Here is a 26,396-nt window from a genome sequence, read left to right on the forward strand (position 1 = left end):
TGACAAGAGAGAACTAAGTTCATTTTAAGAAGTTATATTCTAAGCATACTATTCTCCTTTGTGGTCTTTAATTCCTATTGATAGAGATAAGAGAGTTGAGAAGGTGGGCAATAATATTCTTTTTTTCTTTTTAAAAAAATATATTTTATTGATGTTTTTACAGAGAGGAAGTGAGAGGGATAGAGAATTAGAAATATCGATGAGAGAGAAACATCAATCAGCTGCCTCCTGCACACCCCCCATCGGGGATGTGCCCGCAACCAATGTACATGCCCTTGACCAGAATCGAACCTGGGACCCTTCAGTCCACAGGCCGACGCTCTATCCACTGAGCCAAACCGATTTTGGCAATATTCTTTTTTAAAAAAATATATTTTTATTGATTTCAGAGAGGAAGGGAGAGGGACAGATAGAAACATCAATAATGAGAGAGAATCATCGACTGGCTGCCTCCTGCACGTCCCCTATTGGGGACTGAGCACACAACCCGGGCATGTGCCCCTGACTGGAACTGAACCTGGAACCCTTCCGTCCATAGGCCGTCGCTCTATCCACTGAGCCAGACCAGTTAGGGCGGCAATAATATTCTTGAATGTGCCTTGCGTGCATTTGGTGTTTCTCCTCATGCCGTTGAACATGGCTAGACAAAATCATACAACTTCACTGACTGTATCTCAGCTTAAATTCAGGGTCACGAACCCCAGGCAATGATACTGTATTCCCCTTGTCTAGTCCCACTTCCACTCTCCTAGATAACCCTTTCCCACTTTGTCCTCTACTCAAATCTCCAGTAGCTAGGAGTCTCCCTGATCCTCATTCTCAGGTCAAGTGATAACTTTGCTTTCTGACTCAAGGGGAAAATGGAAACAATTAAGAGTCCTTTCCACAGACTCCTCCCACCAAACCTGCCCACCTGCAAGAATCCGTCCCCCAGATACCTCCTTCTCTCGTTACTACCAGCTTTCCCTGCTCCTACACAAAGTGAACCCCTCTAGTTGCACACTGTTTGGGTCAAGAGCATTGTCCTGGCATACCTTTCTCCCTGTCTTAAAAACCCGCCCATTTTCATCCCCTCAGGAATTATGTATAGTTTCAGTTCATTCCTGCTCTTGAGCAAAATTCCCTTAAAACTCATACACCTACTTCCTCTCCTGCCCTTACTCCCGTCTTAGCCCCTGACTACTAATTTGTTCTCCATTCCTATAATTTTGTCATTTCATTTCAAGAATATTAAATAAATGAAATCATATCGTATATAACCTTTTGGGATTGGCTTTTTTCACTCAGCATAATTCTCTGGTGATTAGTTCATGTTGTTGTATGCATTCTCTTTATTGCTGAATAGTATTTCATAGTATGGATGTACCCCAGTTGCTTAACCAACAACCTGTTGAAGGGCACCCAAGCTGTTTCCAGTTTGGGGCTATTACAAATAAAACTGCTATAAGTGTTCATGTACATGGTTGGCTCTAGAGGCTTGATCAGATTCAAGTTCTATTTTTTTAAAATAAAATTACTTAGTAGGTGGTGTCAAGTAGTCCATCCGTAGTCACATAGTGTCTGTCTCTCTCTTTCTGATGTTAGCAGTCATTCATGATTACTTCCTAGATCCATTTTTTCCCCCGCTAGGAGTTGTGGGAACTTGTGTTTAATGTTTTATTACGAACTACTGAATTTATACATACCAGAACATCACACACTGACTGCTGAAACAAGAGCAAAGTCAAAGCCGAGTGTCATTTAGAAGTAGTAGCAAATATGCGATTCGAGGACAATGATCAACTGATGACTCTCCTAAAGCACGGAGTGTTTCAAAGGATGTGCAAGACTGTGACCTTATCCCAAATGGCAGAGTGCGACAGATATTTTCAGATGTCGCCAAGACAGAACTACATTTATTAGTGGTTGTCATGTCACCCTATGATAATTAGTTTGAGGTAATGTGGTTGTGCTATTATTTTACTTTACCAATGGCATGGAAGTATTTTAAAGTTTTCACAACCAGTCTGACTGTCTTGGTACACTCAGCTGAATATCAACTCTATTACAATACATACTGCTTTTAACACAAACCACCACTTCTCATTCTGACACTGAAAAGAAAAATCTCTTAGGAATGAATAATTTTATATGTGAGTTTAAGTGCCTTTTTAAAAAAAATATTTTTATTGATTTCAGAGAGAGGAAGGGAGAAGATATAGATAGAAACATCAATGATGAGAGAGAATCATTGATCGGCTGCCCCCTGCACTCCTCCCCACCCCCGGGATCTAGCCCACAACCTGGGCATGTGCCCTTGACTGGAATTGAACCCGGGACCCCTCAGTCCGCAGGCCGACACTCTATCCATTGAGCCAAACCAGCCAGGGCTTAAGTGCCTTTTTTTTTTTTTAAGAAAGATTCTGAGTTCAACTATTCAGTGTGCAAAAGTCAATCTGTAACCTCAGTAATACCGTACGATAATACAACGTATCAGACTTCTCTCTTGAATGTTAAGGAACAAATTTGCAAATACTTCTCTCGCCCACATGTTATTTTGCAAGAGGCATTTCTTAAGTTCATAATAAAAAATGTATACACACTGTGACAACACTAGTTATTTCAAAATACCTCTATGCAATGACATGGTGCAGATACTTTAGTTTTAAAGGTAACTAGCAATATTGGATTTCCAAAGTGTTTTCACCTTTGACATGAATGGGAAGCTATCCAGAAGCAGAAAATAAACTCTGAACAAAAAATAGAAATTGCACAATAATATAATATTAACAGTAATAATGACAATATTATGCTAGGCACTGTTCTAATACTTCACTTGCATTATCTTAATTCTGATAACAGTCCTTGGGAGGAAACTGGGCTGCACAGCGGGTAAGTTGCTTGCCCAGGTGTCACAAGTGGGAAGTCAGAAAAACAAGATCTGAGCTCAGGACTCTGACCCACGATAGTGACTCTTGAGGCCGCGCTCTTAGCTGCAGTAACATACTTCCTCTCATTGTGGGAATGCAGGCTCAGAATTTGCAGAACTGGCTTAGATGAATTGAATAGAATTCTTTTTTGGTCTAAGATTATCTTCTGCACAGCATTCTACATTCCATAGCAGTAATCTCTTGCAAGTACATGAATGATATCAGAAAAGACATTTTCACTCCAAAACTAAGAGTAGCTGAGGATGTCTAAAAACTCAACTCTTGGAGAGTGAAAGATGGGTACCATATCATCATCATTTAGGCTAATTAGGAGTTGCTTTTCCAGGCCTGGAGATGATGAAAGACAGTTCACAACTGCAAGATGGCCATGCAGGGGTGCAGTTTGTGACCAGCAGACTTGTAGAGTTTAGGCTCACAACCGTGGTCTCAATAACACTAGCACATTATACTGCAAAACAGGACAGAAATCTCACAAAGAGCTGGAAAGGGTAAGAAGGAGAGATTTGAAGCTAGAGATTCATTACGTTAAAATACTGGGTCCTCTCAATACCCAGTGTTTGAGGAATACTGTAATGGATAAATATATCTTGTAACAAAGAAATATTGCAGTGTATTCTGTTTAATGAGGAACCTGTATGTGCTTTGTATTTTCATGAGACTGTATTTGTGATTTTTAAGAAGTGACACAAGGAAGATGGAGGCAGGCTAGAAGGGGTTGGTGGGGAAAAGGGGGACCTATGCAATACTTTCTACAATAAAGACTTAATTTTAAAAAAGTGAAACAAAATTTTTACCTAGACAATCCGGGACATCATAAAGTTTCTGAGAGTTCACTGAGCTAAGAATAAATGCTTTATGTAATCACCACCATGAGAAATACTACTTGATTGCAAAAACAAAAACCATCCACCCCCCCCCCAAAAAAAACCTGTACACATACCTTAATTCTGATCTACTTCTGCGAAAACAAACCTCTAAGTGATGAAAATCTCCTCACCCCTCATCTTCTCCTTTTCCCTCACCATATTCTCTTTTCCTCCTTTGCTTCCTATTCTACCCTCTAAAGTAAGGTGACCAGATTTTAACATTGGTAAAGCGGGACACCATTGACTGGGGGAGGAGGGGTTCTTGATTAAAAATTTGGTCTATATGGAGCAACAAAAAATTTCATAGAATGCAAAAATAGTATTGTAATATATTTTTTAAAATTTCAACGTAAGTACAATTTACAAATATAATAAATAAAAAATTATGTATAGTATTATTTTATTCTTTGGCATATTTCTCATTTGAGTAAATTTTTTTAGTAGATTGCTGTTGTTGTTTAAAAGGTCATGAATTTGCCGTAACGTAAGTCTTAAGTGTCACTTTCAAGGCCGGCGCTAGACTTTTTGCCGCCACTATAAAATATAAATAATACGAGTACTGTCTGCTAAACTCAAGAAAATTTATGTATTTATGAAATAAATAAATTACTTAGCTAAATTATCTGAATAGCTGATTTGTAATGACATCACTTGTTTAACTAGCTTACTAGCACGCAGTACGATGTGTATCGTCTGAGAGACAGTTACAAAACGTTTTCGTCATTGCCAATCCCAAAAAATGCCATTGTTCATTAAGTCCAAACAATGGTGGTCGAATTCTAACAACTGATCAACAATGCGAACTTCGATAAGCAGTTCTCGATAATCAGTTCTCAACAATTATTTGTTATTATTAAAGTTTAACATTATAAAATTAACAAAAATAATATAAAACTCATATCCTGGCTAAATAGCCACATGGCCTCCGAAAATCGTATATTCCCGTCCTGTTCTCCCACCGTTCCCTAGCTTGTCGTGCATTCTTTCCAAAAATCGGGACTTTTTTAAAACGCCGCGGGACGCGGGACAAATTGTTAAAAATCGGGACTGTCCCGCCAAAAGCGGGACGTCTGGTCACCTTACTCTACAGCCCAAATACTGAATGGATAAGGGGTTCACATGTGGAAAATGGGGCTTACCAACAGTACACTTTCTCTCACACTCTGCCCAAGTCCAGCCATGAAGGGAACATCAAGGCACAGCTCTTTTCTGCTACTGGAGTAGGATGGGTAAGGAAGTCCCTCCAAATGAACAGTTTCTCACTCTAGCCAATATCATGGAAATCAAGACCCTTATGTCCCTCCTGAGGTCTATCACCCAGGGACTTGCTAACTAATGCTCTCATAGACTCTCCTTATTTAGAATCAGTTTCTAAAGTTAGGTCTTTGGCCCAGCTGGCGTGGCTCAGTGGTTGAGTGGCGACCTATGAGCAAGGAGGTCATGGTTCGATTCCCACTCAGGGCACATGCCCTGGTTGTGGGCTTGATCCCCAGTTGGAGGTGTGCAGGAAGCAACTGATCAGTGATTCTCTCTCATCACTGATGTTTCTCTCTCTCTCTCCCTTCCTCTCTGAAATCAATAAAAGTACATTTAAAAAATAATAATAAAGTTAGGTCTTTGGCAGCAGGTAGCTTCATCACTTACCAGCCTGGCAAATGAAATAATGCCCCAGGGAGCACAAGTCTACTTTTGATGAGACCCGGTTGGACTTTCTGGACACGTAAGGGCAGCTGGTGTGCTTGGTGGCTTGGCGGGCTGTGACATCTGCAGAAGGAAGACCAGACCCAGATGAGCTTCATACTCAAAGGTCAAACATTTTAAAAAATAAATATAGCCTTGGCTGTTGTGACTTGGTTGCTGGTTCAATTCCCAGTCAGGGCACTTTCCTAGGTTATGAGTTCAATCCCTTAGGGAGGCAACTGATCCATGTTTCTCTCTCACATTGATGTTTCTCTCTCTCTCTCTCTCTCCTCTTTCTAAAATCAGTAAAAGCATATCATCTGGTGAGGATTAGAAAAAAAAAAAATATGAAAACCAAGTTTTGCTACCTTTCAATAGATGAAAATTTAGGTTCCCTCACCACATATATTATAGATTATTTTTTCATATTATGTGTTCTTTGTCACAAAGCTAGTCATTAATTTATTTAGACTCTAATAAAGATACTTATGGCACAAAATGCCTTGGAGTTTTCTCTAAGACCACAAGATTATGGTACATAATTTTGAAAATATCTATCTAAGAAAGACAACAGGTGAACAATTTCTCTCGCAGTTTCTGCATGAGAAAATGTGGGAGCCAAGAATGATGAAGAGATATTTACCAGGAAAAAAGTGACCATAAAAGGTTTCCCACTTCAGAATCTTGCACAGTATTTTCAGTGAAATATTAGGTAAGTTAACTTTTGATAGGCTCTGAGAAAATCCCATCATCTTTGCTACACAGACAAATCAAAGGGTATAGCACAAAAGCAGAAATATTTCAGAGGAATGACGGTAATGAGTAAAATGATTGCTTTTTCTGTATACAAAAGCAGAAAAATTTAAATTTTTTCTTCCTCCTGTTCCTGAATAAAAGTAAGGAGATTTCCTTCATAAACATCAAAACTCAGAGCCTTACTTGGGTTGTTGTTTTCTTGATTTTTCCCCAGCAGCATTAAATTTTGCCCAATCCACCACTTCTTTCCTTCTTCCAGAAAGTCCCAGATGAGAACTTGAACCTCCTGGTTCCAAGTGTAAGCAAGGTGTCCTCCCTGGGCATGACAGTAATTTTCTGCTCCCTTAAAGCTGCAGGGAAACCTGTGAAGCTGAAAACAGTAACTTTTACCATGGTGCTCTGGGCTATTCAGCTCGCTTCCTAGAATGATGCTTGTTCTGATGTATAACCAAAGCCAGGCTCTTCTTTTGAATAACATTTTCTCTGTGAATTGTGAGCACAAAAAGTGTGAAGGCTCAGACGCTGCCTGGCCTTTTATGTTCTTGATTTTCTCTGTGAATTGTGAGCACAAAAAATGTGGAGGCCCAGACGCTGCCTGGCCTTTTATATTCTTGATGAGTTTGTCTTATTCATTACTATTATTCTTTTAGGAATTGGGAATAATTTATTAAGGAGAGAAAAGGTTTTGTTTTGTTTTAGGGACCAGGTGGAGTTCCTATAAGCTGAAAACAAACATAGATTAATAAAGCAATGGGCCATCTGTGTTTATACAACTGGATAGGCCTTCAGCTTTAAAATAGATCTTTATTTGCTAAATCTAAGCTGTAAGGAAGTAGAGAATAATGAATATCTAAGTCAGTGTTGTTAAAAATCGAGTAATGTATTATTTTGTTTTTTAAAAAAGAAAGCTATGAATTTAAATTGTTGTATTGTTTCTTAAATACATTCACTCTATCCTAAATCTCTTATCTAACTATACCCCAAATCTCTTATATAATCATAAAAACCAAAGAATAAATATTTAATGAAGGAATGAATACAGATTAAATACAAATACAACTGAAAACCAGTGAAATTCAAATTTGCTGAACTAACTAGCCACTTGTTAAATACACATGGTTCTGGCCTACAACCACACAGGTTCTTTTGAATTGGTCACGCAGTAGGGAAGAATCAATTCTCTCACTGCTTTTCTTTAACTTGCTGAAAAGCCTTTGTTCATACATGCCATTTGATCTTCACCTGTAGCACATCTATCATTTGTTCTTAACCAGTTCTGTTTCTTGGTGCCAAAATGGAAGATAAATACAAACACATGTGGGCACTGAAATCACTTGGCAGGTTTCAGGGTTCAGTTGTTTATCCTACTGATACTCACAATTACTCTTTAAAACCAAAATGAACGTGGTACCAAAATTAAAAATTCTCTTAAGTGTAGACCCCAATACATCCCTGTTTAAAAAATACTACATTAACCACGTGAAAGATTAACATGGCATAGTTCCTACATTCAAGTCTACAGTCTAATTAGGGAAGGGAAGACATAATTGTATTTGATAAAAATATGATAAGTTTAGTTAATAAAGAAAGTGCTACTAGAGAGGTACAGCTTCAATCTATGAAGGTTCAGCCGAGGAAATTATTTCCGGCGCTTGAACACATAAGGACGGTCCTATTTAGACAGACGGAATGGGCCTCTTGGCAGAAGAGTCAAGGTGAGTAAACGCATAGAAGCGAGAAAGTGGAAGGTATTTTATAGAGAAATAATTCTCTGTGTGGGTCCGTGTGGGTGTACTTGGGAGAGAGCAGTGAGAACTGAAATTACGAAATGAGCCAGTTTTCTTGATTTTTGAAATGATTCAAATGCTAGGAAGGTTTCTGAGCAGAGAAGTCCGCCAAGTCTGTGCTGCAGTGAAACGGTTTCGGGGCAGGATACTTCCAACTATAAAGTCAACCATGGCCTTAATTTTTCCAACATCCTCATGAACATACGTACATATATACAAACATCCATACGTTTTAGGCATTTTTAAGTGAAACCTGAATTGATGGAATCTTCTTTGAAGTCTACACAGGTATTTTACCCAGCGGTGCAATTCATTTCAACCCTTTTTTACAGCGCCTGACACACGCTCTATCTAGAGCACAAGCATACCACTGAAAAGATCAAGAAACTGGTGACTGTGTCGCTGAGAACCGAAGAACCAACATATAAGTGGTTTTTTCTTCCAGGTTGCAGAACCACAGACGAACTCGGCTCAGCTGTCAACCTCAGTGCACAGGCACCTCCTACACGCCCGGCGCGGACGCCGGAAGTCGGGCGGGCGAGCAGGCGGAAAAGGCGTGGCCGCTGCGACTGCGCGCGCGCGCCCGCGCTTGTCACTGTCCAACCAGACCCTTAGGGCGGAGCGCGGCCTTCCCCCGCCCAGGTGCGCCGGCCCCACCCCCCTGCCCGGCAATTGGTGAATTGGCAGCTCCGGGGGCGGGGATTAGAGGTGTCCCTCCACCTCCTCCAATGGAAACGAGCCAGAGGCGGGCCCAGTGGCGAAAGGACCATGGCGTGGACACAGCTGAAAGTGAGTGTAGAAATTGGGTCTGTCGCGTTGGCGCGGAAGAGTCCGGCGAGGGCAGGGCTAGGGGGGACTGCAGGGGTGGCCGGGGCGAGGTGTGCACGGGAGGCCGCTCCGAGAGCGTCGGCCCGTCTGGCACGTGTGTGTGTCTCTGCAAAGGCTCGTGCGTGTGCATTTGTACACATGCACTTGGTCTGTGTGTGTAAAAGGCACGTGTGTGTCAGCGCGGTCGCCAAACATTGTCAGCGCGCGTGGGCCAGTGACTGCATGACCGCCTGGCACTGAGTGCAGCTTCCAGCGTGCAGTGAGGTTACAAGACATGCTCCCAACCCTTCTAGACAGGATTTTAGGGCGGGGGCTCCCTGGAACGGTGCTGATATTTGTTGATTGACATTAAGGGGCGTTCCTACAGTCTGGAGACTAGAAGTAAGACAACGAATACTTGATCTACATTAACAGCTAGGCATGATCCTTAAAGGCAAATGTGACCATTGAACAAAACCCAAATCTTTATTCTGGCCAAGATCTCTGCCTGTTTTCCCAACTTCTCTTTGAGCCATGCTTTTACTCCTCGGTTCCAGACAAGCCTTTCCCCTCCCCCCATTCCTGGGGAGAATTTCATTCCCCTCTGCCGGGAGAGAGCCTTTGCACTTTCCCCTCCCCCACTGCCTCCTAGTTAACTCCCGTTTATCCTTGGAATATTAGTGGCACTTCCTCGAGGAAGCCTTTCTCCACCTCTGAGATTAGGTTGGTTCTCCTATTACCCTATAGTATATAGGGCCTATCAAACTCATTGGTCAACAGAGCCAAATATCAACAGAACAACGATTGAAATTTCTTTTGAGAGCCAAATTTTTTAAACTTAAACTTCTTCTAACGCCACTTCTTCAAAATAGACTCACCCAGGCCGTGGTATTTCGTGGAAGAGCCACACTCAAGGGGCCAAAGAGCCGCATGTGGCTCGCGAGCCGCAGTTTGCTGACCATGGCCCTATACCTTTTTTGTCATAGCAGGTGTACAGTTACACATTTACATGATCATTGGTTTCTGTCTCCTCATGAGATTGTATTCCCCAGAAGGCAAGGACTCACTGATTAGCCCATCTATGAATGATTGAATTAATGAATGAATGAATGACTCAGCATCTGGCAGTGATAGAGAAAAGTATTATGAACCATGGTTGAACTAGGAGAATGGTTCTTTTTTAAAAATTTATCTTTATTGTTGAAAATATTACATATGTCCCTCTTTCCCCCCATTGACCCCCTCCTCTGGGAGAGTGGTTCTTGACCTAATAATACTTGATGCTCCTTTTAAAAAAAAATTTGCAACTCCCTTTATGATTCTGAGATGGAATTTATATATAATGTAATCTTCCTATGTGTAACTTTTAAAAGTCATTATAATGTCCTAATTGGAATATAAAAGAGAAATGAAAGTAATTTAAAATAATATGCATTTCAGTGTGTAAATGGTAGGGCATGACACCTAGATAGTGAAATAGTCAAGTGTTTCAGCCTCTGCTTAGAAATTCTAGTGCCACAGGGATGTTTGTCAAACAGCCCAAGCAAAGCACCCTACCATTCCTGCTGGGATTTTCTGAAACAGGGAACACTTCTTGGTAACGTTCTGTGCAAACTAGCACAGGCCCTCAACTTACAAGGTCATTGTATTCCTGGGAAAGCCAGTGCATATGACAATGCGGGAGGTAGTTTTTGTGTTTATTTGGGAAAGGAAGGAGACCAGTGCTGGCAGAAAGCTAGGGGCATTGCTCCATGCAGATGTCACTGTGTCTGTGTGTGTGGGTTTAAAGGGCTCAGAGAAGGTGCTGCAGCCTGGCTCTGAGGGCCAATGTGCTTCCCCCCCAGAAGCGGGCCCAGGATGCCTTGGTCATCCTGGGGGGTGGAGGACTGCTCTTTGCCTCTTACCTGACGGCCACGGGGGATGAGCATTTCTACGCCGAACACTTGATGCCGACTCTGCAGGGGCTGCTGGACCCCGAGTCAGCCCACAGGCTGGCTGTTCGTGTCACCTCCCTGGGGCTCCTTCCTCGCGTCACATTTCAAGACTCCGACATGCTGGTAGGTCCCCTTGGGACACCTTGTGCAATACAAGGTCAGCATCCCCTCACTCACACAGGGGGGCCGAGCCTTCTGAAAAGCAGAGTCCCAGGTTAGCCCCCATTACAAAGGCTGTCGCCTCCATCTACTGGAAGGCACTGTGGAATTAGAGTGCTCTTTGCTTTAAGCCTTCCTCATCCCAACGGCTAGTTTGAGAGTCCTGGGACCCAGGGTAGCAGGAGTGAGTAAGGAGGGGGCTGTGGAGACGGGGTGGAATTGGAAGGCAGTGAGGTTACGGCTGGGTGAGGTACAAAGCTATGTAAACACCGCCAATATGGAGAGAAGTGTGTGTGGGTCCCCCCCTTCAGCAGCTCATTCCTTGGGAGGTGGTGAAGGAGTCTGACGCCCCACGGGGGCCTGGGAGTCTGCCTGGCTGAGAGGAAGCAGCTGGGGCTGACTTTCTAGGCTGATTCAAGGATTTTGCTGGTTGACACAGTTTCAGAATAGCACTCACTAGGGGGCTGACACCAGCAAGCCACTCTCCCCACCAAGGACAGCGGGTAAGAAGGGTGACTGTTGACCGTCACTAGAAGAGACAGCGTCCTCACCCTGCTGCACCGTGGTGGAAACCCTGTTTTTCTCCTCACTCTTGCTGGTGGGCGATAAAGCCGAGTGGTCTTGAAGTCCAGCAGGCGTCAGAATCGCCTGGAGGGCACTGTTAGAGACAGACTGGCTCAGAGCCCCCATTCTGCCCCGCTGGCCCCCAAGGATTCCGATTCCTTAGACGGAAGATGCGCTGTCTGACCAGCTCCCCCGGAAATCGGATGTCGGCGTGCCGGGCACACCCTGAGAACCACCGGTCCAGCCGTGTGTACCTCTGACTTTGTCTCCCTCTCCCTAGGAAGTGAGAGTCCTGGGCCATAAATTCCGAAACCCAGTGGGAATTGCCGCAGGATTTGACAAGCATGGGGAGGCTGTGGACGGACTGTACAAGATGGGCTTTGGTTTTGTTGAGATAGGCAGCGTTACCCCAAAACCTCAGGAAGGAAACCCCAGGCCCAGAGTCTTCCGCCTCCCCGAGGACCAAGCCGTCATTAACAGGTAGGTGAGCAGCTCAGGGGTGACAGGGCCGCCTTCTCCCGGCGGCAGGGACCTCGGATGTTTTTTCTGTCTGTCATGCAGGCATTTTTCTGTCATTTTCAGGAACCATGTGGAGCATCCACTAGGTGCCAGGTGTAGGAGCAGGTTTTAGGGTTTCGGTTTAGCACATACACACACTGAGGCTCAGAGAACAACATAACTTAGCTACAGCCACCAGATCACAAGCAGGAGAGCTTGGGTACAGGTTTCGGCTTATCTGACTGTCGAGTTTATGCTTTTCCCACATTGTCACTCCATTGCCCGTGCCCAGCGCTGTCTAGTAGAAATATAATGCAAACCCCATAGGTAACCTAAGATATTCTGATAGCTATGATAAAGTAGTAAAAAGAAATAGGTGAAATGAATCTCAGTACTATATTCTATTTAGGTGTTTGTAATATATATTGTTATTTAATTAGGTACTTAATATAATCTAAATATCGTTTTATCATATAATCCACATCAAAATGATTAATAAGCCATTGACCCACTTTTCCTTGTACCAAGTCTTCCAGATCCGGTGTGTGTCTTCCTTCACGTTCAAGTGCTCCGTGGCACGTGTAGCTATGGCTCTTGTGTTGGACAGCCCCGCCCCAAGCTTTAGTAAGCTGGACATTTTAACAAGAGAGATCCTTCTAGAGTGGGCAAGTCCTTCTCTTCATCATCCCTCGCAGTCTCAGTGCAGCAAGCCCAGAAAGTGAAGCGTTCCTGCTTTTTGGGAACAGAGTTTTGAAGAGCCTCCGAGGGGAGGTTTCGGGGGGCTCTTTGGGGCCACGATGGCCTTCCGGAAGATGACCTGTGGGGAGCTGATTAGGCTGCCGCTTCCCGCTGTAGTGTGCTTGTTTCCGGGGAGCTTTCCAGCACTGGAGATCACAGTACTGATCTTCCTGCTGCATGGCGGGCTGGGGTCGGTATCTCCAGCACGTCCAAGTCCCGGCAGGTACCAGGGTGACGGTGCTCGCGGAACCCTTAGATGAGACGTGGCTGAGAGGAGAGCCTGTGCTCTGGAGCACGGTGGGTTCAGCTCCTTGCTCTGCGTGGCACATAGTGGGTGCTCAGTAAACTCTTGCTGAATGAATGGACGAGTTTATTCATTCAGTCAACCAATGCATGTGCCACTGTATCTGTTAGGTGTTTTCCGCTGCAAGTAGCAAAGTCGCTTAAACAATAGGCGCTGTCCCCCTGGCACTGGGCAAGGAGACACCTGCCTGGTGGTGTTGCTCTGATATCACTCAGGGGCAAGGCAGAGGTACAGTCCTTAGTTCATCCTAGCTTGAGCCCGTGTTGGTGGCCAGAGCTGTTTCATGCCTGAGGCACATAAAAAACAAACAACAAAAAAACAATAGGCGCTTGCTGTTATTTTCCTCTCATAACAGGGGTAGCAGGCACTGCCAGGGATGGTTGAGCAGCTGGGCAATGTCAGGCTCTGGTCCAACTTCTCTGGGCCTTCCTGTGTTTGTAAGCTACCCCAGCTGCAAGCATTACGTCCTCCCATGTGGACATCCGAGAGCAGAAAGGGAAAAGGAAGCGGAGATATGGGGGTGTCCTAGCAGCTCCTCAGTAGACTCCCCTTCTGTCTCAGTGACCACGCCCAGTCACTTGTTCATGCTTCAATTGCTAGTGGTCTGGGAAGAGTCATTGCCATTTTCAGCCAGTCTCAGGGGAGGCAGGGAGAGGGATGGCCATCAGACCAGCCTCCCACAGAGGGGCGGGGGAGACAGAGATGAGCGAGAGAGATGAGGTCACTGCCTCTGTGGATTGTCTAGTGGCAGGGTGATGAGGACATGTCCCTGTCCTCAAGAGGATGACGACCCAGGAGGGAACTTAAGCATGCCTATGCATGCATCTCACGCCAGGAGATGTACAAAGCGCTCAGTGAGTGCCAAGAGGCGAGGGATCATTTGAGGCTGGGGAGCATTTGATCTGGGCCAGGAAGAGGGGACGATTTTAATAGGCAGACAGGCTGGGGAGATGGAGTGGCAGGATGGGTCCCAGGAGGTGCATTCATGGAGCGCAGGCAGGAGGTGGGAAGAAGGGTTGTCAGAGTGTGACGGCTCCACTGGGTGGAGGGGTGCATGGGTAAGGAGTGGGGGCTGGATGCAGCCAAGTCCGGGCTGTATCCAGCGTTAGATGGCTGGGTGGCTCATTTGCAAATTTTAATCTTTCCCTGTGTGACAGTTTTTGACAAATCTTCTAGGAAGTCCAGGGGCATTTAGACCTTGGAAGTCTTAAGAACTGACTTTTTTTTTTTTCTGTTTTTGAAAGTCACACATACAGCCGAAACCGGTTTGGCTCAGTGGATAGAGCGTCAGCCTGCGGACTGAAAGGTCCCAGGTTCGATTCCGGTCAAGGGCATGTACAATGGTTGCGGGCACATCCCCGGTAGGGGGTGTGCAGGAGGCAGCTAGTCGATGTTTCTCTCTCATCGATGTTTCTAGCTCTCTATCCCTCTCCCTTCCTCTCTGTAAAAAATCAATAAAATATATTAAAAAAAAAAAAAGTCACACATACAGCCATGGAGCCATGTCTGCAGTCTGCCTTCTGGCTGAGGGCTCTAACCTTGCCCGTTCCCCCTCTGCGTGTGTTACAGATACGGATTTAACAGTCACGGGCTCTCGGTGGTGGAACACAGGCTACGGGCCAGACAGCAGACGCAGGCCAGGCTCACAGAAGGTAAGGCGGGGCTGCCTGAGAGGGGCGTCCTTCGTTTGTTGGAAGGCAACCTGTGGGAGAAACATCAGGAACAGCCCTGGGACATAACCGTGATTGAGCAATTGAAAAGAACACTGCAGAACTCAGGGCTCTTTGCTAGAGGAATGTACTGGTTTCCTGGTTCCACAGTTTCCAAGATTTTAACAGAATTTCACAATGTAGCGAAGTTACGTAAGCCATGTTGTATCTTCCCCGGGCCGGTTTGGAAGTGAGCGAAGCAGGGTGGCGCCTGTGCCATCTGAGCGGCAGCTAAGCGGTGGGCAGGCGCCAGCACCAACCTCCTGGTCCTGCTCCGTTGTCCTACGGCCTTTATATAAATAGTGCGTGTGATTTGCAGAGCGTTGCGAACCACAGAGAAGCATGAAGAAGAAAGTTAGTTACTGACATTCTCCTCCACTCGGGGTAACGCTTCCTGGCCTGTGGGTGTCCCAGCTGGGCCGGCCCTCAGGATGGCTTGGTGGTCGCAGTGCTGTTGGCCTCCCCACGCCTCCCAATTATTTAATTATTTTTTAAAATATATTAAAAAATATATATATATATATTTTTAAATATATTTTATTGATTTTTTACAGAGAGGAAGGGAGAGGGATAGAGAGCTAGAAACATCGATGGGGCTGCGGCCTCTCCCCTCGTTGGGTCACTCCCGGCCCTCCTTCCGGGAAGGTTTAGTCTCATTAGGAATCCTGGTGGTGAGCGAGGTTGAAAGGGCCGAGGCTGTCAGCAGCCTGTGGTTTGGGGAGTCGGAAGTGCCCTTGTTTGGAAATCTGTGGCTTTACAGAACCAGAGCCTGCTATGCTACACACCTTGCTGTTTGGGAACTCCATGGTTTGTGACACTCGCCTGCCTTCCTGCCTCCCTTTCCTTTTGGCTGTGCACAGCGCTCTTTGTACCAGCTTTCTCCCGTTCCCCCTGCCCATCCTCTCACCTGTGCTCCGGCGCTAACATTCCCTGGAGTGAAGCAAAATCCCATTGCAGAGCTCTGCACATGGAGCTTCCCAGCAGCTAGAAGCCGAGGACAGCTTATTGCGGTGCCATGCCAGGGAACAGGAGCTGACAAAGGCTGTGGCGCCCCTCGGGGATAGAGTAATTCAGCGGTTTCTGTCAGTGTGGGCAGACGACTAGTAATGGAAGATCCGTTAGCTACGTGGAAGCGATACTCTCTTTCAAGCCAGTTTCTTTGTGTGGAAAAAGAAAGAGTTTACAAATGCCCGTGGCTGGATGGAGGCTAGACTTGGAAAGCTAGGACATCATGTTGTATAACCTTTGTCCAATGGGTTCTAACCTTACCCCCCCACACCCACCCAACACACACAAAATTAGCTACACAAATGTCATTTACTTGGAAGCTGCTGATAAAAGGGTGGCTACATGTAGGGTATGAGAAGGTACTCAGCAGGATGGGATGTTGTCCTTTGATCCTCCTTGACCTGACCCAAGTTTTCTGTGCTAACTTGATGTCTCGGGTCTTTTTCCCAACCACCAGATGGAAAAGCAGCTGGTACCACTGACGTACCATTAGCCTTTGCAGATAAGATGGTGTTTTAGGAGAAAACGCCTTGCTTTCATACAAAGCCTGTTACTGAAATATGTTTTATGGAAAGTCCAAAATGCAGGACATGTGCTAATCCAATGGATTTTTCAGTAAGGTGGTTGTATTACTGTTCAAATTGAGACACTTTTGAGAGTGAATTAATAACATGCCCAGGCTACAGGACTGATCAGGGCTATCCTGGGAGCACTGGGCTGTGTGGTCACCCCAGTCATAGAGGGAGGCCCTTCTCAGAAAACTGAAATGATAAAACAATGATGTATCTACATGACAACTGAAAGTAATACTTTCCAATATTTTATACATAGTCTTTAATTCTGGGTTTTCTTCACAACTGCACACCCAGCCATTCAACCCAAGTCCAGTGAGCAGCCCTTGAGAGTCAAGAATTGCCCCTCTGACATTTCTATTGATTTCTGTCTGTTCTCGGTTGTATTACATTTATGAGCCTTACCTTTTTTATCACTAGTATTTGTATTCCAAATTTCTCCATTTTTCATTAATTTTTTAAAACAACAAGGGCAGCCGAAACCGGTTTGGCTCAGTGGATAGAGCGTCGGCCTGCGGACTCAAGGGTCCCAGGTTCGATTCCGGTCTAGGGCATGTACCTTGGTTGCGGGCACATCGCAGTAGGTGTGCAGGAGGCAGCTGATCGATGTTTCTCTCTCATCGATGTTTCTAACTCTCTATCCCTCTCTCTTCCTCTCTGTGAAAAATCAATAAAATATATTAAAAAAACAACAAGGGCATGCCCAGGCCAGTGTGACTCAGTGGTTAGAGTGGCAGCCTGCACTAAAGGGTCCCGAGTTTGATTCTCGGTCAAGGGCAAACCTGGGTTGCGCATTTGCAGGGCATGTATGGGAAGCAACCAATCGATGTGTCTCCTCTCTCACATGGATGTTTCTCTCTCCCTCTCTCTCTCTGCCTCTTTCTCTCTCTCTCTCTCCCCCTCCCTCCCTTCCACTTTCTCTGAAAAGCAATGGAAAAAACATCCTCAGATGAGGGGGGAAAAAAGAATAAGGGCACAATGCAGGAAAATGTCTTAGTGGTTGCCCCAACATTGCTACGCAGACAAAGATGGTGAGCTGCTTCCTGGTCAGCAGGCAGCAGCACCGAGCATTTGTCAGCTGGTGTTCGCAGTTCACATTGCAGGTGGAGGGCCTATAAGGCTGTTCATGTCAAGGAAATGGTGTGTGGGGATTTGCAGGTGGGCTGCCCCTGGGAATAAACCTGGGGAAGAATAAGACCTCGGTGGATGCTGCCTCGGACTACGCAGAGGGGGTTCGAGTCCTGGGCCCCTTGGCTGACTACCTGGTAGTGAACGTGTCCAGTCCCAACACGGCAGGGCTGCGGAGCCTTCAGGGAAAGGATGAGCTGCGCCACCTGCTGACCAAGGTGGGAAATTACATCTCCTGCAATGCTTTCATACAAAGCCCGCTCCTCCAGCCTGTCCTGTTCCTTCTCCAGGGCCAAGCTTCAGTGGCACCATGAAGGCTGTCCTTAACACTTCAACCAGTTAGGACCCCTCACTATGCCTCTGATCCCCACCATAACACTGATTATGCTCAGTAGTAATTAATTTCTAAGTTTTCTGTCCCTCATGTTCAACAGTAAAGGGACCATACATTTCATTTACCACGCTGTCCGTAGCACCTAGGACGTTGAACGAATGAATGAGTTGAATGACTTTTCATCACAAGGTCTTGTTAATCTCTTTTAGGAACAAAAGTCTAAATAAGCCCTAATATATTAGCCGATGCCCATGACCACATTAGGGACTCAATCCTGGGGATTTCTTGGTTCAAGAGAATGGAATGAGTGTTGCCTGGATGGGGAATATTGCATAACTGAGGGCTGTGTTTCTGAGAAGGAGGAATTGCTCATGCGTTAGTTTGAGAGCTGATGTGAAAATACACTGGTCTGAGCTGCCGGTCACAGCGCAACCCCAGGTGTGGTCTCAGGGGTCCCCATCTCTGGCCACATGTCGCCGCAGGTGCTGCAGGAGAGGGATGCCCTGAAGGGAGCGCACAAGCCGGCCCTGCTGGTGAAGATCGCACCCGACCTCACGGCCCAGGACAAGGAGGACATCGCCAGTGTGGTGAGAGAGGTGAGGGGGCCCTCATGGCTGCAGAGACCGCTCGGCCTGCTGGCTCGCCCAGACGGCAGCCTCTGGTTTTCTCTCTGTGATCCTGAGGGCTGGTTTGGTCACGACTTAATTCATAAAATAAAAAGTGAATGCTTGAAAAATGTTTGAATGAATCTTTTTCTCATGCCTCTTCCCTCCTCATCCAGCTGGGGCTTCCAGGCTTGTGCTTGTGTCCTGGGCCCGCCTTGGTCAGCGTGGGCGAGAGGCATACCTCGCTTTGTTGCACGTCACAGGCCCTCCACCAGCAAAAGGATTACAACTCGCTTTATTGCGGGCTAGCCTTACTGTGGTGGCGGGAACTGGACCTGCGGTATCTCGGAAGCGTGCCTGTGTTCCTTCTCTCTCCAGTCTAACACCAGGTCTCTGTGTCGAAGGAGAGGAGTGGGAATAGACTGAGCCCCGCAGTCCTGGGTTCAAATCCTGGTTCCATCGCTTACTCCTTCAAGACTGGTAGACTAGTGATGAAAAAGGACGGGCTCATAAATGTGATACAACCGAGGACAGACAGAAGTCCATGGGATTGTCAGAAGGGGCAGTTCTGGACTCCCCGGGGCCGCTCCTTGGGCTGTTAGGGTCATAACCCTGTCCCAGGGGAGCTCTGTAGGTGGGCACTATGTGACAGCAGCTGTCGTCATGTTGAGGCTCATTCACGCATTTGTTCATGAGCAGAGTGAGGTCTGGGGTAGTTCTTGATTCGGGGGCTGTGGGTGTGGGCACCTGGCTGCCTGCTGTCTCAGCCCCTGGGGCAGCTTCTCCGAGTCTGACAGTGCCCTGACTGGATAGCTCTCTCTGTCTCCCACCGCAGTTGGGCATCGATGGTTTGATTGTGACGAACACCACAGTGAGTCGCCCTGCCAGCCTCCAGGGTGCCCTGCGCTCCGAAACAGGAGGGCTGAGTGGGAAGCCCCTCCGGGACTTATCAACGCAAACCATCCGGGAGATGTACGCACTCACCCAAGGCAAGGATTCGGTGTCCGCGGCTTCGGGTGTGTGTGTGGCTCGGGCTCTGGGGCTGTGATCAGAACGGCGTTCCCTGAACCGCTGCAGCCAGCAGGTGGGCCGAAGGCTGAAGCCCAGCCGAGTCCCTGGTTCCCACATCGTCATGGTGTTTCCCTGTGCTTCTCTACAGGCAGAGTCCCCATCATCGGGGTTGGCGGTGTGAGCAGCGGGCAGGACGCCCTGGACAAAATCCAGGCGGGGGCCTGCCTGGTGCAGCTGTACACGGCCCTCACCTACTGGGGGCCGCCTGTGGTGGGCAGAGTCAAGCGGGAGCTGGAGGCCCTTTTGAAGTGAGTGGGGCCACGTGTGGCTTGAAACAGATTAATGTGGTATCAATTCAGAATGACTCAAATCCAGGGGGTCTTATTGATCTGTCTTTACTCTTCATGCAAAAAGGATCTGAGGGGTGGGTGTACTCCGAATGCAGGGGAAAATTACTCTGTTGCTCCTTTGATGAAGGACAAACCGTGTTGAAAAATTCAAGATTAACGCCCAAGGCAATGGTGGGTATGGCCTGCGGAGTCCTGGTGGCATTCTCCTCATCAATTCAGTCACATTGGCTTGATGTCAGGGAGCTGTCATACTTAAAATCGCCCGCCTTCTGATCCAAGACCTGGGTGTTCAGATCTGGATTCCTGGGTGAAGACAGTGTAGGGGCATGAGGTCTGTGTCTGGGATGGAGAGGGGTGGGAGGTGCAGTAATGGAGCAGGTAGAGCCCCGGTGACTGTGGGCTCTGGGAAGAACGGGCCTGCCCTTCATCACCTGCTGGACTTGCTTTGCTTTCTCTTTCCAGGGAGCAGGGCTTTCCCAGCGTCACAGATGCCATTGGAGCAGACCATCGGAGGTGAGGACGTGGTCGGTGGGAAGCCCGGTCCAGACCCTTCTTCCCACGAAGTCAGGCGAGCCTTTGTGGCTGGATCGAGAGAGGGAGGGCTGTGTCTCAGGAGCCCTTTCTCTGAGGCCCGGCGGACGGTCACAGCCACTTGTGAGGGTCCCAGAACCAACACAAGGCTTTCTTCAGCCACCTGCCAGAACGAACTGCATCCGGGACCTTTTCCAGACTCAAGTCCCGGGATCCTTTAATATTGCAAGGACATTAGCTATTTGGGGGAGCGGGGGGATCATGGAAAAAATAAAGCAATTTAAACCCTGGATAAATCCCAGCTCTTTCTGGAAGGTCCACCGGCTTCCGGCACTGCAGGGCCTTCCAGGCCTCTGCTGTCTGGGTCTGCAGTGGGTTTCCCAGAGCCTGACGCTTACGGCCTATTTTTGGTTTTTATTTATTTTAAGTTTTAACTTGATTTTGCAAACATTTCAAATTCAGACAAAAGCTGTAAGAACAGGGCCTGTGGGTAGCTGTCCTCTCCCTGTGTCTCCACAGCCTCTTCTCTCTGAGTGCTGTGTCCCGATCACTTCTTACCGGGACGCCAGTCGTTCTGGATTGGGACCCACGCCGGTGGCCTCATTTTAACTTGACCTCTAATGACCCTGTCTCCAGGTAAGGTCACACTCTGAGGTATCGGGGAGTTAGGATTTCAACACATCGATTTGGGAACACACAATTTCACCTGTCACAAGAGGTGAACTTGCTGTTTCCCTGCCTTCGAGTCACGTGTCATGTGACGTGGGTGCCATCAGGCACAGAAGATATGAGACAAGAGACTAAAGAGGTATAGTCGTTAACTAAATACGAAGAGAAACGCTAATCTCTTCAATGCTGGGAAGCGCAGGGGCAGAGAAGTGTTAGCCTTGTCTGGGAAGTGCTGTTGGTGCCTGGCACGCCTCAGCCAACAGAAAGTCACCTTTGTTCCCACCGCCTCAGGACAGACTATTTCCAGTGTGATTCTCGGTAGCTCTGCGGAGAAGCACGGAGCTGCAATAGCGAAAACGTGTCCTGTTGCCTCATCTTCTCACCTCGGCCTCAACCTGGGCCTCCTCCCCATTCACTCTTTGCCAAGAAACCGGCAGCCAGTCTCCTGTTTTTCTTCCAAAGATTTTTTTCTGGTTTTTATTTTATTAGGAAAATACCTCCTCATTAATAAATTTAAATCAGCCGAAACCGGTTTGGCTCAGTGGATAGAGCGTTGGCCTGCGGACTCAAGGGTCCCGGGTTCGATTCCGGTAAAAAAAAAAAAAAAAAAAAGCCAAATTGAGATATCTTGTATTTACCTGTAGGATGTGTTATTCTGTTTCTCAGGATTTCCCTTTCCTCCAGGTGCAGATTTCTGGCAGCACACCGTGACACTGTCCTCAGACTATCATGTTACCTACCCTGCAGGGTTGAATGAATCTTGGCAGTCAGGGGGCATTTCTGTAAGAACCTTGTGGTTATAAATATGGGAAGTAAAGTGGATGTGACCTGTCACAGGTAAGAGGACACCAGGGGCCAGGGCTGAGAGGTGTGTGTGCGGGAGCGGGGGCGGTGACTTGGGGTTGGCACACGGCAGGTTTGGGTAATACCTGGGCAGCAATACGGGGGCGAAGCTCCAAAGGGCAGGGCTTTTAGGAGAGGAAACGCAATAAACACGCAAACTCCTTGCATTCTTGCCAGCCAAGAGGAGGTTTCCTGGGTGTTGAAAACTCCATTTGAAAACTGTCCCACAGGAAACAAAAGGAGTTGCAGCAGGTGAAGGCAACCTGGCTGCACCCCCTATGCCTGTCAGTCACCAGGGCTGCCTTGGTGGGCCCAGGAATGAAGCTGGGCCTGGAGGGTCAGAGCATTTCCTGGGTCAGCACCCACCTCGGCCTGCCCCGAGCATGTGGAGGACATGCAATCTTGGTGCTACCATTTCAGCCCTTGGTAATCTGAGAAGCTGGTCAGAGTTTTGAGCTTCGATCATTCTCTTGGATGTTGAATTTTGAGTCCTTAATAGATCTAGACATCTTAATATTGACATCTTCCTACCTCAACAGAGCAAAAAGTGTGGGTCCCAAGTCTGGGGACCTAAAAGAAATCACTGTGGTTGGGTCAGAATTTCAACTGATGTTACCATTAAAAAATAAAAGCACACATACGCATGCACACACACACACACACACACACACACACACACACACACAGATATGAGAGAGAGAGAGAATAGCACTGACCTAAATGCATTTGTTCTTTCACTCATTCATTCTTCCAACAATCACTTGTTGAGATCTGACTTCCTCCCACTGGCTGTGCTATGTGGGGAGATGCAGATAACTGACTTTTTCACCTGTGCCTCACAAGAGACAAATACAGCCCTGCCGGTGCCTCACAAGAGACAAATACAGCCCTGCCGGTGTGGCTCAGTGGTTGAGCGTTGACCTATGAACCAGGAGGTCACGGTTTGATTCCTGGTCAGGGCACATGCTCAGGTTGTGGGCTTGATTCCCAGTAGGGGGCATGCAGGAGGCAGCCGATCAATGATTCTCTCTCATCATTGATATTTCTATCTCTCTCTCCCTCTCCCTTCCTCTCTGAAATCAATAAAAATATATATTTTTAAAAAAAGAGAGACAAATACAAACACAACTGGCCAGACTCTATTGGGTCACAACCTACAATAGTGGATGGAGCCCAGTGCTTCCCTAGCAGAGAGGGGAGTTGCTGGGGGCTCAGCCAGGTACAGCTGCACTGAATTTTCTGTGTGGCCAGGACTAATGTCATACAATTTCCTGGGACCGAAGCCCTGATAGCTCAAAAGCAGAAACCCGTTTTAACACCACTCCTTCCAGAGATCTGTCCTGGGACGGAGTGGGTGGCTCCACTGCTCCCAGAACCTGGCTGGCTCCCAGGGAACACTGCTCCCAAATGCTTTGTCAGGCAGTTTCCTTGGTCTATTTCCCAATGCATTTCTCAGCCACGGCCCTGCTTCCCGGCTGTGGTGCTCCCCCAGGGCCTGGATGGGGGAGGGGTGTTGGGATAGGAGGGTAGTTGAGGGGGGTAGTGGAGTTGGCTCCCGCTCAGAAGGAGCCTCCACTTCCCAGCATCAGGCCTCTCCAGCTTGGTGCCCCTGCTTTAGGTCTTCCTTGCCCTCTCTACTGGGAAGCACCGCCCGAGTCATGGTTTTAACGGACACACACACACACACACACACACACACACACACACACACACGGTTCTTAATGGACTTTGATGGCCATTTAGAAGTCGTACCCTGAGGCTGGCTGATGTGATTAGCTAGTGAGTTTGTTTACTTAACTCAGTAAAGGATTTGTCTCTGTTTGACCCTTGGAGGTGACTCTAATGGTGAGAACTCAAGGCTGATGATGTGAGGGGGGCTTGGAAATCCTGTACCGTTCATCAAGCAGGAGAGGTAGCACCCCAACTCGGCCAAGGGCTTGGCCTGGGTTGGAATCCAGCCTCTGCTACTTAGCTAACTACGTGACCTTGAGCAAGTTCCTTATCTTCCCGGTGCCCATTTGTGAAAATAGGGTTATTAGATAATAGAAGGATCTACTGCTTGGGGCTGTTGAAGAATTAAATGAATAAAAACGCAGAAAGCACACACAACATTCCGGCACATAGTAAGAGCTCGCACAGTGTTAGCTGTTATTGCGAGGTGGGCCCATCCTTCTAAGGCACCTGTAGAGCTGGTTCCTCTGACAGCCTTTCCGCCTCGGAGGTCCTGATCTTGACTGCAGCTGGAAGCCGACGTGACAGGCGCAGTGAACTCTGTTGTAGTATCCATTTCTCCCTCACCTCTTGAGTTCTCTGGGGGCAGAGGCCATGTCTATCATCCGTTCAAGTCAGTAAACTGACTTGAGCGTCTGTGTGTGCCAGGCTTTGCTGGGTATAGTGATAAAGGTGAATAACCAAATGCCAACATGGCCCCCTACCTTGTTTCCCGGGAACTAGAAGAATGTTTGTCCCAAAAATGCAGGTTGAAGAACTGAGGAGTGTTGATATGAATTCTTGTGAATACAGATTTAATTTTAAAACTTATATTAATATCCTCACACCTTTGATCTCTGATGGATTTCATACTGGGAAAGGCAGATTGTATTTACAAGTTTAATGGACCATGTGGGTTTGCCACTGACTGGCTGTCTTTACTGCTAGAAAGCTGATCTGAGGATACTATTTGATTTAAAAGCTTGTAAGTTGGAAGTTCCTCATTTATAAAGTATCAGGGTTGATGCTACTTTCAAGAATCTATTTTTAATTTAAGCATAACTGACATACAATATTATATTAGTTTCATGTGTACAGCACAGTGATTTGACATTTGTATATGTTGCAAAATGATCACCACAATAAGTCTAGTTACCACCTGTCACCATCTAAAGTTAATATAATATTATTGACTACATTCCCTTGGCTATAAATTACATCTGTCCCCATGACTTGAGAGTACATGAAACAGAATTTACTCTTGTATTCCTACTTATTAATTATTGTATTACTAGAGGCCCAGTGCACAAAATTTGTGCGCTCAGGTGGTCCCTCAGCCCGGCCTGCGCCCTCTCACAGTCCAGGAGCCCTCAGGGGATAAGCAGGCCTAAGTTGGCAGTCAGACATCATTAGTGCTGCTGAGGAGGCGGGAGAGGCTCCTGCCACTGACGCTGCACTCGCCATCAGTGAGCCTGGCTTTTGGCTGAGCAGCGTTCACCCTGTGGGAGCACACTGACCACCAGGGGTAAGCTCCTGCGTTGTGTGTCTGCCCCCTGGTGGTCAGCACACATCATAGCGACTGGTCATTCCACCGTAGGTCAATTTGCATATTAGCCTTTTATTATATAGGATTTTCCACGAACAACTGTAAACCTACTTTTGTCCACTCCTCTATTTAGTCCCCTAGTAAACTCATTACTCACACAATTTACAATAAAAGTGATATATTTAGCCGAAACCAGTTTGGCTCAGTGGATAGAGCGTCGGTCTGCGGACTGAAAGGTCCCAGGTTCGATTCCGGTCAAGGGCATGTACATTGGTTGCGGGCACATCCCCGGTAGGGGGTGTGCAGGAGGCAGCTGGTCGATGTTTCTCTCTCATCGATGTTTCTAGCTCTCTATCCCTCTCCCTTCCTCTCTGTAAAAAATCAATAAAATATATTTTAAAAAAATAAATAAAAGTGTTATATTTAAATAGTTTCCAAATCTGGTCCTCTGTTTCCAGTGGCCAATGTTTTCTTCTCTTTCCACCCAAACCCTAACCCCCCGTCCAAGCTTTCCGACCTATCCACGGCATCAGTTTCCTCCGGAGTCTCAAGCTTATAGCCGCGAGTCATTCTCAAGCCTTGTCTTTCCCTCGTCCTCTCCATGTGCAGTTACTCCATGACTTCTGCAGTCTGTCTTTCTGAAAATTCTCTTGAATTTGATCCTTCCTTTAAGCTTACACAACCCTTCATTTGTCTCCTTGACTTTCATTTACTTGAATTTCAAATGATCTCATATCCACATGCTAGCAATTGGTTTAAAGAAATACGATGAGAGTTAGGATATATAGATGTAAAGTACATGAAAAAAATTGCATAAAGAAGGAGAGCATTTGAGATCTTGCTCCCCAGCACATATTGTCAGTTTGGCTCAAATAAACTCTTTTTTTTAAAAAAAATATTTTATTGATTTTTCACAGAGAGAAAGGGAGAGGGAGGGATAGAGAGCTAGAAACATCGATGAGAGAGATACATCGACCAGCTGCCTCCTGCACACCCCCCACCGGGGATGTGCCCGCAACCAATGTACATGCCCTTGACCGGAATCGAACCTGGGACCTTTCAGTCCGCAGACCGATGCTCTATCCACTGAGCCAAACCGGTTTCGGCTCAAATAAACTCTTATAAAATTCTAAGAAAAGATAGCATAAAGGATAGGAAAAGATAAACTGTTGCAAATTTCTTCTATTATGTGGGAAGTGACAAAGCCATTTACTTAAATTATAAAAAGTCAAGGATGCATATCTTGAAATATTTGGGGTAACCACTATTAAAATAATATAAGAATATATAACAAAATATGCTAATTGAGGGGAATTAAAAAAAAACACCTTGAGTAATAAAAAAGGCAGGAAAGGAA

The 26,396-nt window shown here is 46.5% G+C and overlaps 2 protein-coding genes across 4 annotated transcripts in view; one reads left to right on the forward strand and one right to left on the reverse strand.

Annotated features, from left to right (window-relative positions):
- The window catches only part of PKD1L3 (polycystin 1 like 3, transient receptor potential channel interacting), a 67,656-nt gene extending 60,421 nt beyond the window's left edge, over positions 1 to 7,235 (reverse strand). Inside the window, exons 1-2 of the mRNA XM_079800332.1 lie at positions 6,416 to 7,235; positions 5,441 to 5,560 (exon numbers count right to left, since the gene is read on the reverse strand). Coding sequence (XP_079656458.1) covers positions 5,441 to 5,560; positions 6,416 to 6,710 — 415 coding nt within the window. The 5' untranslated portion in view covers positions 6,711 to 7,235. The remainder of the gene's footprint in view (positions 1 to 5,440; positions 5,561 to 6,415) is intronic.
- A 1,386-nt stretch (positions 7,236 to 8,621) lies between these two features.
- Positions 8,622 to 22,590, forward strand: DHODH (dihydroorotate dehydrogenase (quinone)). Of its 3 annotated transcripts, none has more exons than XR_013815207.1 (10): positions 8,622 to 8,808; positions 10,671 to 10,883; positions 11,764 to 11,963; positions 14,593 to 14,675; positions 17,471 to 17,658; positions 18,257 to 18,370; positions 19,215 to 19,368; positions 19,539 to 19,698; positions 20,203 to 20,907; positions 21,625 to 22,590. XR_013815207.1 is itself a non-coding variant. In XM_079800329.1 (9 exons), exons 1-9 carry the CDS (start codon positions 8,788 to 8,790, stop codon positions 20,255 to 20,257), a joined length of 1,188 nt encoding a protein of 395 aa, XP_079656455.1. In that variant the 5' UTR covers positions 8,622 to 8,787; the 3' UTR covers positions 20,258 to 21,692. The 3 variants fall into 3 exon arrangements, 1 of the variants encoding a protein (XP_079656455.1); XR_013815208.1 differs by having other exon boundaries at positions 21,232 to 21,691; XM_079800329.1 differs by having other exon boundaries at positions 20,203 to 21,692.
- Positions 22,591 to 26,396: the final 3,806 nt, after the last annotated feature.

Source organism: Cnephaeus nilssonii (genome assembly GCF_951640355.1).
Source record: "Cnephaeus nilssonii genome assembly, chromosome: 20".
Lineage (NCBI taxonomy): Eukaryota > Metazoa > Chordata > Mammalia > Chiroptera > Vespertilionidae > Cnephaeus > Cnephaeus nilssonii.

What these genes read in the sequence shown, in the direction of transcription:
- DHODH (XM_079800329.1), top strand. Translation starts at nt 8,788, where the DNA reads ATGGCGTGGACACAGCTGAAA. An exon ending in GCAGGCCAGGCTCACAGAAG is followed by an intron (nt 14,676 to 17,470) that starts GTAAGGCGGGGC and finishes GGGGATTTGCAG; the next exon opens with GTGGGCTGCCCCTGGGAATA. An exon ending in TGCGCCACCTGCTGACCAAG is followed by an intron (nt 17,659 to 18,256) that starts GTGGGAAATTAC and finishes ATGTCGCCGCAG; the next exon opens with GTGCTGCAGGAGAGGGATGC.